A 13,149-nucleotide genomic window follows, 5' to 3' on the forward strand; every position below is an offset into this window, starting at 1 on the left:
TGCTTTGCTTCTACTTTCTTAATAATGGGATTCTAGCTTTTCCCAATGACAGATGGCCTAAGATTTCCCAGTGTCTCCTTTCTTTAATAATAACATGACACTTAGTTTTCCCATCCACTGGGTTCTTTCCAAAATTTAGAGAATTTGGGAAGATTACAACCAATGCATCAATTATTTCTGCAACCATTTCTCAAGACCGTAGGATGCAAGCCATTAGATCCACATGACTTGTTAGCTTTTAGACCCATTAATTTTTCTAGCACTTTTTCTCTACTAATCGTGATTGTTTTGCGTTCCTTCCTCCCTCTCTTTTTCTCCCTGCTTTCCTATCATTCTACTAATCTCCACTGGGTAAAATTCAACAGTACAATTCTCTCACATGGGTACTCTCAGAGCTCACAAAGCTGGCACGAATATTAAACACCTAGAAATGTAGACATTGGTACAGTTATAAAATAATTACTAACTGCTTTCAAAAAAATCAAATGTTAACATTTGAACTATACAGCATAAAATGGTAATGGCTTTCCAGAGTTATCATTTTCTTCATTGTTTTCAAAGGTCAACCTTGGCATAAAAAAAATTTAACTGATAGCAGTTGGAAGAAAGAGTCAGCAGGAGCAGAATAACTTTTGGACTCATTCTTAAGTTACAACAGTATGTATGAAGCCAGAAGAGTGAGGAGAAAAGAAATTCGTATAGATGATAACTAGAGAACATCAGACTTAAAAAGAGTGTCTCACTTGCGTATCTTGCAGTATATGTTTTTCACAACTTGAGAGCCTATTATACTTAGGGGTTGAGGCCACAGAATGTAATTAATCTCTGACAGACATGGTTGAAGAATGTGATCAGAAATTTAAAAGCCACAAGCAATTGACACCATTTAGCCCAGCACCTCAGAACGGTTGCAAAATTACTTTATGATGCTAAATGACATAAAAAACAAAATAGGGCCTCAAATAAATGCTCCAAGCTTTTGGTCGGTTTTCCAAATATTTCTTTAGATGGACTGGTATCTAATTCAATCTGATATTGCTTCCTTGGGATATTTTTACTACGTTAAAGGCACTCTGTTGTAAGCTGAGCTTACGACCAGGCAAAGCTCTTGGTTTTCCAATATTTTACTGGTTATATATTAGTTTTCTTTTTTAAAAAAAATGCTCGTACCCCTAATTTTCAACTGCAGGTAGAGAAGGGAGGAGCTATCAGATTGAAGTTCAAATAAAGATGGAGAATAGGAAGACAAATAGGGTATAATCAGTGACCTCTACATCTAACCTGGTAAATTTAAAAATTGCACTCTTGACACATGGACTCCTAATTAACCTACACTTATGTGGCAGTGCATTGTGCTTTATCCAAATTTAACTGCTCCAGTACGACTATGTTAAGTAGGCAGCCAATAGATTTTTCTTCCCTGACCTAATGGCTTTGGGCATTGAGGATGGCAGACCCATTTATTACAATTCAAATCCATTTTCTATGTTCTATGTATATTTGTAATGATCATTCTTTTTTCTTTCTTTTGTTTCCCAGTACCTCAATAATCCAAATTTCAAATTAAAAGACCTTTACCTGGATTAATGCAGTTTTATTTACCTATTTTCCAGCTAAGAGATAAATTGAGGCAACAGACCACTGCTGAACTTGATCCAGAATTCTCTAACCACCCACTGATACCATTTTAAATTTGTTTAACTAAATACTACTCCTTAAAATAAAACAACAATGTTTTCGAAACAACTAAATATATTAAACTAAACAAAGTCGAACTGAGGATCAGGTTTCCTGCCAACTATTAAATATTAGTCTGAAATGGCAGTCTAAAATAGTGTAGTGTCATGCTGATGGATATGATGGTAGATGGAGGATTGTATCGCTGGCATATTTTGTTTCAAGAAAAACACTTTTCACTCTGCTAAAGCAACATACCTTCAAGTAATCATGCAGCCACACAAAAGAAACCCAGACTCTGTTCATTTTCCTGCCAATAAAGAAAACGTGACTCCAAAGTGTAAAGCAAAACTTCTACAAAACACAACTGTCTCAAGTGTTCAGTCCTAAAAGACTGCCAATACTATTCTATTGCATAAAATACCACTTACCGAAACATAATAGCATTCGACTTTGAACAGGCATAAACCATCAACATTAAAAAATATTACAATACAGAGAATTTATTTTCAAATGGGTAAGCAAGTACTACTGCAAATTATACAATGTATTTTTCTTCAACTTGCAACTATTCAGAACATCTCTGAAACATGGTTTTCCATTACTTTAATCTGAACATCCAAAAACACTTTGTACAGTATTAAGTCTTGTTTAATAAATGCAGTCTGCCTTTCAGAAGGCATTTAGTCTATTTGCAGAAGCGATTTTTGGTTGCATATAGTCAATGCTTTCATACTTGACACAACCACAGAAGAACAAAACGTGTGCACACAACATCAAGCAGAGTTGAAGGTGGAAACAGCAGAGTTCAACCAAAAAGTGGTCCATCTCCACAACAGATTTCCAACAGGCAGCATGACATAAGAGAACATTAGTGCTCTTTTGTTCTCAGCTGCTGAAGATTATTTACATGCCTTTGACGAACAACCACTGGGGTAATAGCAACAATGAGTCTGCAGCTCTGCTAATGCTTCAGTAGATAGCCTGAGGACGTTTGGTACAATAGTAAGCTTCAGATGCAGCTACATAAGCAGATTCTGGAAAAAAGTCCTCTTGGTATTCAGCCAAAAACCTGCAGATTTAAAGATACAAAATAAGCTGTAGTTCATTAAAATGTTGGTGGTGAAAATGGTTGGAACATATATCGAATACTGAAAAGATTTCTACCTTGCCTAGCAACCGATCACCTTCTTCAAATGCAGCTTTGTAACTAGCTGCTGGAAGACCATAACTTCAACCTTAGGAAAAGCGCAGCATGCATGCCCAGGCTAAGACTGGGAAATTACTACAAACATGATATATTAACATGCAATCACCAGATGCAATCTGGTTCATGAGGTGCAAAATACAAGGGATAATTTAATAACAAATTACATCAGGATTATTTTAAAATTGGTCATTTGAAAGGTGCAGTTTAATAACATACTCATTACGTCCTCCTTCATCAGAATAGAACTGAATGCACCAGCAGTTTGCTCAAATGAAGGACCTGCACCTAACAATTCAATCCTCACCCCACCATGAATAAGTAGAGCCATCCATCATAACCAACTGTGGTTGAAGAAAATGGGGGATATAGCCAAGGGGCCGAATTCTCCCATTTTGAGGTTGAGTCCACCTGAAATATGCTAATAAGCTAATTTTACGCAACCTGTCGGCTAGCCCAGCTTTTCCGAGACTGCATTTAGAGACAAGCCCCCCCCACTCCCCAAAAAATGAAATAGTGACCCCCTCCTCGGACCAGGGGAGCAGCATCAACCCATCACCAAACAGGGGCATCCTCCCCCCCCTTCCCTCCTCCAGCACAATGCATACATGAAGGTGACCCAACTCAACACCCCACTCAGGCTCCTCTCCTCCTCAGACCTCCTACTCAGCGCCCCATTCAGTCCACACGCCTTGTAGTGCCAATGATGCACTGCCACCCGGCACCCTGGCACTGACACCCTAGGCCCCGAGGAGGCGCTAGCAGGTCAGTCCAGTGCCTCTCTATTGCTTCCAGGTCCCTCAGGGGTCCTGGGGGTTGGGTGGATTTGAGCTGGAGGCAAGGTGTTGACCTCACCACTCTCCCTGGCCTAAAGATCACCCGTGGCATGATGATTTCCAACAAACCACCAGATGTGAAAAATAAAGAACAGTTGTTATATCAGGAAGTGAGAGTGTAAAGTTCTTTTCTTCAAATGATTATTAACCAGAAATGCGAGCAATTAATTCTTCATGTTGTCAATGCACAGCTAAATACACATTTGGTCTAAACATTTTGAGTTAATACTTTTTATTGCTCCCATAAGAGGCCAATGCATAAGGATAATTTCTTGACAAAGTGGTTAGTTATTTTTTTTTACTGCATTTGCACTGGCAGCAATAAAATCTGGCCTGTTATTGAATTGTATAAGTTGGCAAAGACCCAGCAAAGAGATTACAAACTAATTCAATTATTGTAAATAAATGTATACAATAAAGAACTACAAGAGCTGCTTTCTGGATGGTTCCGTCATATGTAAAATATTAAGTATTACTGACAACATTCAAGGACAGACCATGCTTCTTGTATGCAGAATTGAAGAGATTGAGAGCTGTTTGTGAAACTCATACATCAATAAACAGCTGGTCTGCCATAGTTTGTTTCTACCTCCCATATATGTTGATGGAGAGGCTCTGGAATATGTTGAGAACTTACCATACCTTGGCAGCCACCTCTCTCAAAAGGCCTACTGACAAGGAGGTCCAACACCTGATCAGCTGTGCCAGCTCAGCCTTCTACAAACTATGGCAGTGAGCATTTGGCAACAAATTTCCCTGCAAGTCATCAAAAGTTCTAGTGTACACACAATCATTATCACCAGACTACTGCACTGCCGTGAGACCTGGACTGTGTATCGCCAACATATAATAGTGTGAGAGAAATTCCATCAGCAATGCCTCTGCCGCATCTTCTGGATTCATCACCCTTCAAAGACAATCTAAAGCTCTACATGAACTGGAGTAGCATTGACATTAATAACTGGGAGAAGCAATTGTTCAAAATAGCGAAAACTCGGTTTTTCCATTCGTTCATGGGATATGGGCGACGTAGGCTAGGGCAGCATTTATTGCCCTAGAGAAAGTGGTGTTGCGCTGCCTTTTTAAATCCACACGTTGTAGAAACACCCACAGTGCTGTCAGGAAGAGTTCCAGGATTTTGACCCAGTGACAGTGAGGGAACGGTGATATACTTTAAAGTCAGGGATAGTTTGTAACGGAGAACTTGCAAATGTTGGTGTTCCCAAGCATCTGCGGCCCGTGTCCTTCTAGATGGTAGAGGGCTTAGAAAGTGCTGTCAAAGAAGTGAGTTGCTGCAGTGCACCTTGTAGCCGGTACACAATGCTGCTACTGTGCGTTGTTGGTGGAGGGAATGAACATTGAAGGTGGTGGATAAGGTGCCAATCAAGTGGGCTGCTTTGCCTTGGATGGTGTTAAGCTTCTTGAGTGTTGTCGGAGCTGTGCTCATTCAGGCAAGCGGAGAGTATTCCATCACACTCCTGACTTGTGCCTTGTAACATGCTTTGCGGAGCCAGGAAGTGAGTTACTCTCCACAGAATTCCCAGCCTCTGACTTGCTCACGTAGCCACAGTATTCATATAGTGATAGTGGGGAATTAAGTGATGGTAATGCCAGTGAATGTCATGGGGCGACAATTAGATCCTCTCTTGCCGGAGGTGGTCATTGCTGGCAATTGTGTTCATAGGATCCCCATAGTGCAGAATGAAGTCATTCAGCCCATCGAGTCTGCACCAACTCTTACCCAGGCTTACCCATAACCCCATGTATTTACCCCGTTAATCCCCCTAACCTATATACTTTTGGACACTAAGAGGAAATTTAACATGACCAATCCACTTAACCTGCACATCTTTGGACTGTGGGAGGGAACTGGAGCACCTGGAGGAAACTCACGCAAACATGGGAAGAATGTGCAAACTCCACAAGGCCGGAATTGAACTCTGGTCTCTGGCGCTGTGAGGCAGCAGTAGTAAGCACTGCCGTGTTGCACGAATGTTACTTGTTCACTTGTCAACCCAAGCCTGAATACTGTCCAGATCTTGTTGCATATGGACGTGGACTGCTTCAACATCTGAGGAGTCACGAATGGTGCTGAGCATTTTGTAATCAGCTTTGAACATCCCCACTTCCAACTCTTCAATATGAAGCCGTTGAAGATGACTGACCTTTGGACATTGCCCCGAGGAACTCTTGCAGAGGTGTCCTAGGACTGAGTTGACTGACCTACAAAAACTACAACCATCTTCCTTTGTGCTAGGTATGCTTCCAACTTGTGGAGACTGCCCTTGCCCTCGGTTCCATTTTTCAATTTTGCTAGGGTGCCTTGATGCCACATTCAGTGAAATGCTGCCTTGATGTAAGAGGCAGTTACTCTCACTCATCCATCAAGCTGTATTATGCTTTGAGTCCAAATGCCTTAATGATGAGGCAGAGCGGCAGCAGAGAAGGAAAAAATGGAAGCAAACTCTGCACTCCATGTCCTAACACTTCATGAGATATCTTGTCTCCTGTGCACAAATATTTGCGGGTTGAGAACTGGCCTATTCAGTCACATGTAGGCCCAAGAAGAAACTGAGTAGATGTCATCCTTGAGTTGAGGGACAAGCCCTGGACGACAATTAAGTTATTATTAAAGCTAACGTTGCAAGTTCCTCAGAAATAATTCCTTCTTCTTCTTTCCCAACAGAACTGTGGATAAGAAGTTTATTGATTACCAAGGCACTACCAGGGGCAATTGACATGATTCCCAAGGCTAGCGTGAATGACAATTGAATAAACTGGAGTAAAGCACAGAAGTTTCAGTTTATCTATTTAATACAGTCCTTTCCAATTCCACTTTATTTCTTCCATTATATGGATGCCTTTATCTATTGAAGAGGTTTAAGATTAAGGAAATTCCAGCTCAATTTGATTTGAGCTGATGAAGCAATTTAATTGCTCTACACATGAGTAAATAGTGAATGCAAAACTGCATGGTGAAAAGAGCGCAAGCTAAGGCATGTGCAGCAAGGCAGATGCTGGAAGCACAAAATTAACTTGGACCCAATGAGGAAGTCACAGATTTTGCATATCTAGAGCATGATTCACTGAATCTGGATAGTTAACTATATATTTAAAATTCAGTATAGAAGCAAATTTCAGCAAATAATGTTGTCTGGAAAGCAGCTCCAAAGACAGAAGTAGTGGGTTGTGCTTCATTGCTGTTTGTGATACACCTATTTGCTTAATACTTAATGTTAAAGTGTAGCTGCTAAGTTCTTGCACATTTGACATAACTAGGCAGCAACTCATAGTGTAAGTGAGTGGGCAAGGGTCTGTCAGATGGAGTACAATGTTGGTAAATGTGAGGTCATCCATTTTGGTAGGAATAACAGCAAAATGGACTATTATTTAAATGGTAAAAAATTGCAGCATGCTGCTGTACAGAGGGACCTGGTGTCCTTGTGCATGAATCACAAAATGTTGGTTTGCAGGTGCAGCAGGTAATTAAGAAAACAAATGGAATTTTGTCCTTCATTGCTGGAGGGATGGAGTTTAAAAACTGGGAGGTTATGTTGCAGCTGTATAAAGTGCTGGTGAGGCCACACCTGGAGCTTTGGTCCTTTACTTGAGAAAGGATATACTGGCACTGGAGGGGGAGCAAAGGAGATTCACTAGGTTGATTCTGGAGTTGAGAGTGTTGGCTTATGAGGAGACACTGAGTAGACTGGGACTATATTCATTGCAATTCAGAAGAATGAGGGGAGATCTTATAGAAACATACAAGATTATAAAGGGAATAAATAAGGTAGAAACAGGGAGCTTATTTCCACTGGCAGGTGAAACTAGAACTAGGGGGCATGGCTTCAAAATAAGGGGGAGCAGATTTAGGACTGAGTTGAAGAGGAACTTCTTCACCCAAAGGGTTGTGAACCTGTGGAATTCCCTGCCCAGTGAAGCAGTTGAGGCTGCCTCATTGAATGTTTTTAAGGCAAGGATAGATACATTTTTGAACAGTAAAGGAATTAAGGGTTATGATGAGCGGGCGGGTAAGTGGAGCTGAGTCCACGAAAAGATCAGCCATGATCTTACTGAATGGCAGAGCAGGCTCGAAGAGCCAGATGGCCTACTCCTGCTCCTAGTTCTTATGTTCTCATACGAATAGTCATATATTTCAGAAACTCAGACAAATTTCTTTAATGGTGAAGTGTTGATTCTGTCAGGAAATGGATCATCCTCTCAGATTTGCTTGGCATTTAGCCAAAAATCAAGGGAAGTAACACTCTGAGATAATAGGTAGGAACTGAGATTTGTCTGAAATGGCTTCCTTTAGTTGTTTTAAGTAAATGGTTTAACAGTGCTGCTTAAACAGCCGAGAAAAGCAATTACAGATGCACACACTCCTCATTTAAATCCATTATCTTACCACAGAATTTCAAAGCCAGAATTTGTAAAACACAGGTTGACAGATGTCAGCTTTTAGTTTTTACACCTAGCAATTAACATTTGCTTTTCCAGAGTAGATCAGAAAAGATCAAGAAAGAAGCTGAACAGAACTGAAGAAGTAGAAAATTAGAGTGGGAAAGTTAAAAAGCCTTTGTTTTAACATTATCTAATCAGTATTTTTAAAAAAACAATGGTCCATAACTTCTGATTTCCTGGGCCTCATAAATAGGGGGTACCCCAAAGATACCCTGAGGGACCACACTGTATCCCTGAAGTCTCCAGGTAAGGATTGCTTGGCAATCACCCAGGATGTTCAAACTTCCCTTGGGCAATTAGCTTGCCCTGAAAATCATCTGATGCTAATTATCCTGCCCCAAAAACTAGCTGATACTCTAATTTAAATCGCAGACTTCAGATAGTTCCCACCGTCTTATAGGAAGTTACCTAGGAAAGGTTAAAAGAATCAAAACCACATCTAACTCCTGGGCAACTATAGCACTAGCATCCCCCGACCAATCTCTTAATGGACCTCCCACCATCACTCCCCCATCCTATCCCCCAAACACCTGACAATCCGACTGCTCCCCCAACCACCCAAGTCCCCTGACCACCGACACCTCCTCATCCTATGCCTCCAACTTCCTCTATGCCCCCACCCTAATCATCCCACCCACTTACCCTACATATTTACCTTCTCCCTGACTTTGCAAAGTGGTTGGACTTTTAAATATACCTACCTTACTGCCGTCAGTGCTGTGTAAAAGGAGATGTGTCCTCCTTCCCCCAACTCCACTGGACTCGACAAAAGGGCTAAGGAGCCCACTGCACTGCACTATTCCCACTTAGCCTGAATTGGAAGGTTGGGCAGGAAAGGTGCAGATGCATTTTAGGAAAAAGAAGAGGAGTGGAAATCGAACTGTGAAGTTATGGTTCACGGAAGTCACGGTCCATTATTTGGCTGCTTGCTATCCAATAAATATCGGTTGCTGACATTTTTTATATTCTTGGACTTTATTTTAAAATGTATTTCCTGACATTTGATGGGTCTTCAATGAATCACTTGTAACATTTTGCATTTGGTAATGAAACAAGAGAGGGGAGTGGTCACCAGCAATAAATAATAGGCGAACAAATAAACATTTTAAAATTAACAAATTGAAAATAAGCATGGTTCATCTAATCTGTCCCATTTAGTGCATCAGAATACAGATTCTCCCCATCTGCCTGAAGCCTTGGGGGAATCAAATATAAACACAAAAAAGACAGGTCAATTCAGGGAAACTTATTCTTTGATCTCTTTAGGTGACTGAAATTAGTTTCGTATGAGTTGATCTCCACCCCAGGCAGAGGTAGATCCAAATCTCTCTTGGATTAATAGATGTTCACCTCATGAGCCAGCAACCTGTTTCACGGGTCCACTATTTTCTGTGGGGTGCTGGGGGGGGGGGGGGTTGTGTGTGGATAAAAATCCATGTTAAGTTGGACTAACAAAGAATCTAGTTCTGCACTGAAATAACTTGTGGACGTGATCCTGTTCAGTTGAAATAACTAGGCCACATTAACACAACCAAATCCCTTTATTATTTTAGAAACCTTGATTAAATGTCCAAATCTATGCTTTGCTAAAGTATGTAGATCTATGTATTAAATGGGAATTTATCACGTGCATGTGAAGGGACCAAAGGTAAACGGAATGGGGGCGATTCTCCCAGAAAAATTCTAAATGTTGAATTTGCATGAAAACTGGAGTAAATCATACTTTTTTTTCAGTGAGAGTTTGAAAATGAATTGACCACACTCTGTGCAGTGCAGAGTGCACTAGTGTAAATCATGTTGGAAATCAGTGGGCGGGGCCGATTCCTGAGAGGCCGGCAACATAGCACTGAGCGGTGCACTGTGCATGCGCTGATCTGTCAGTGCCAAAATCGTGTGAACGCAGTGGTCCCTGCCTGCTGGCCTCCCGATCGCTGGTCAGTCCTGCGACCCTGCATCCCACCCTGGCCCGATCGCTGGCTGCCCCCCCCGCCCCCCCCACCCAAATCGCTGGCTTCCCTCCCTCCCCCACCGATTCCAACTCCAGGGTGGCAGTAGGACCCCCGAACTCCACCGATCGCCCCCATGGCACTGCCCCATGCCCAATGGGCAGTGCCAAGGTGCCCCCTGGGCATTGGCACTTTGCCACTTGGGCAGTGCTAGGGTGCCCAGGCTGGCACTGTCAAGGTTCCAATGCTCAGGGGATACCCTCCCCCCCGCCATCGCCCGACCCTAATGGTGGGGCTTCGATTGCTCCCCACTTCACTCCAGCGGTAATCCGGCCCTGCTTAAATCTCCCATCCCTCTGTGCTAAAACGTCAGTGCAGCAGGATGGGAGAATCACCTCCAATATTTTTAACCCTAACCAAAATCTACAAGGACAAAATTGCATGCTTTATTTTACAATGAATTCCCCTATGAATACAACATAGAACATTACTTTAGCATTAACTTTAGCCAATTTTCAACCTACTGCAGCTGATTCCACTGATTTCATGAATACATTTCAATTTCTTACCGAAGGAACAATGCAAGGTGCTTTACCAAGACCTTCAGATTCCGGTCAGTAATTTGCATCTTTCCCAACAGCTCTGGTAGTTTCACTGCAAGAAATTGATAAAAGTAAAATACAATTCTGTTAAAAAAGACTTAGATGGGATCCTTTTGAAGCTCTTTTCATCACCCATTTTATACCTTGGTAACTAGGAGCATTTGACCATATTTTTGATACCATTTGTCTTTTCTGGAACTGGAAGAGCAAATGACCAAAGCCTCTTATTTATATTTCCCCCTCCGCACCCCAATATGCATTTGCAGCATTTACTGAGGATGCAAATCTGTATTTATTCTGTATTCTTCCCTGATCAAATCATTACACTGGGTTTCAATTTTCTTCTTGCATTCCATGGTGGTTTTACATTATTTCTCCTGCCAAAGGAATCCCAATCTCACTCATCCCTTGACGCTCCCAACATAACGAGTGTTCAATAATCAGCACAAGAACAGGCAAATATTTCCTGACTGGTGGTTGGCTGATCACTTGATAAACCTTGGCCACTATCCAAGGTCAGCACCAGAATTCCTCCGACACTTCCCTTTGATCTCACTGCAAACATTAACACACCTCAGCATTACAAAAACAACCTCTTGTTACAGCATTGCAATCAGAATTCTAATATAAATGGTTCAATCTGTATTAAAAGGTGAATCAAAATTCAATCTTAATATTTTACCTGCCACTTAAGCTTAGTTACATGTGCATTTTCAATATTGGTTACATATCAACAGAACAAATTCAAGACTATATCATAATGCAGTTGTGTCACTCTTGCAATTTTGGGGGATTTCTGCCCACACAGAAGAGCAGTCTGTTTCATGTGACATTACTTCATATTTCTACACAGCAAATAATGGTTAACTTCGACAGATATATTTTGCATTAATATTCAAAACCAATTAGATTAATTAAAACATTTCCCAGATAAATTATAAAATTATACTGCAAAGCCAGCAATCATTCGAACTATGATGCCTGTGCAAGCTCTTTGAAAGACCTATTCAATTAATTTTACTCACTTGCTGTTTCTCCATAACATTGCAAAATATGGTATGATAGGTTTAATCAGAGATTTAGCTGCCATCTTTGGAAATTCCTTACTAAGATTGAAACGTCATTTGATATTCAGATTTTGAATTGTTTTCCACTTAACAATTACATGGAACCTATATGATTCCTATAATTTCTTCTGTTTCTTCCACTGAAAATAAAAATGTGCAAAGACTTACCAAACAGTCGCAAAAGATGCTGAGCTCCATAGATATACGAGGGTGCAGGAGGCTGTTCAATCAGTGGGTAATTATCTGGCATCATTTTCCAAGATAAAACCTGTTAAACCAGCACCAAAATCAGTTTTCAGTGACATATATTTGCTATTAAAGTAGTCAGTGCAACAACATTTCAACAGTTGATTCCAATCCATTCCTGGATTCATAATCCAATCAACAGCACATTATTATATTTTATACTTAAATACCTCTCAATCTAATTAGTCCCGTTCAACATTCCGTTTGCTAAATCTTAATATATCAATCTACTGCCAAATCCATCTTAGTAGCAAACTTTTGGTCTCAATTGTTTTTGCAAAAGTGCATTTAAGTGAAATGTATTATGATAAGCTATCACGATTACACTTTTTTTAATGACAAGCCCATTTTATGCTAATACGAAGACATGTTCTCTTTCCTGTACAATTCCCAAGCTTAAAAAAGGAATCTTTTACTTAGAATTACATGGAAGTTCCAAAATAGTAAAAAGGGTATCTTGCTATTTCCTTTGACCCTCCAAATGATCTACTTAACCCTATTTTAACATAATCTGCAAATCAAGACACCATTCTCACTAGCCCGTTATCCAGGAGGAGCATAGTAAATAGAAATAATTACAGAATAAAACCTTATGGAACACCACAATTCTCCTCGATCGACACAGAACTTGTGCTTAAACCTTCTTGCCTTCCTTCTAACCGGTATTTAATTTACATTACTAATCTCTTAATTCTCTCTAATAGTCTACTGTATAGTACCTTATCATAGGCTTTCGCAAAGTGCCCAGTGCACTACACAAGCTACATTCTTATCAGGTATGGTAAGAGTGATCCTGTTGGCTGCTTCTAATGATCATCTCTTATTCTTCATATTTAGCAATTTCATCTTTATTTAAATATATCAACATTTTCCCTGTTACAGATGTTAATTAACTGAACTGTGAATACTGAGGTTCACTATGCTTCTCTTTTTGAAAATGATCATCACCTTGATCATTCTTCCCTCATTGGGCTTATATCCACTTTGAAGAGTCTGGCAATAAAATTCTTATGGTTTCTGCTATTGTATCACACAAGGTGCCAGCATTTTCATCCCTTTTCTTTAATAAATAAAAGAACAGTGAGAAATTTTGGTGTTTCATTTCTA

At 40.5% G+C, this 13,149-nt stretch overlaps 1 protein-coding gene across 3 annotated transcripts in view; it reads right to left on the reverse strand.

Annotated features, from left to right (window-relative positions):
- Window positions 1-2,164: 2,164 nt before the first annotated feature.
- LOC144506391 (MSL complex subunit 3-like) overlaps window positions 2,165-13,149 on the reverse strand; it is a 67,366-nt gene continuing 56,381 nt past the window's right edge. For all 3 annotated transcript variants that reach the window (XM_078232427.1, XM_078232429.1, XM_078232428.1), the window contains 3 exons: window positions 11,965-12,064; window positions 10,697-10,781; window positions 2,165-2,749 (listed from right to left, as the gene is read on the reverse strand). In XM_078232427.1, the coding sequence (XP_078088553.1) occupies window positions 2,650-2,749; window positions 10,697-10,781; window positions 11,965-12,064 (285 nt within the window). In that variant the 3' untranslated portion in view covers window positions 2,165-2,649. The remainder of the gene's footprint in view (window positions 2,750-10,696; window positions 10,782-11,964; window positions 12,065-13,149) is intronic.

Source organism: Mustelus asterias, chromosome 17, assembly GCF_964213995.1.
Source record: "Mustelus asterias chromosome 17, sMusAst1.hap1.1, whole genome shotgun sequence".
In the NCBI taxonomy this organism is placed as follows: domain Eukaryota; kingdom Metazoa; phylum Chordata; class Chondrichthyes; order Carcharhiniformes; family Triakidae; genus Mustelus; species Mustelus asterias.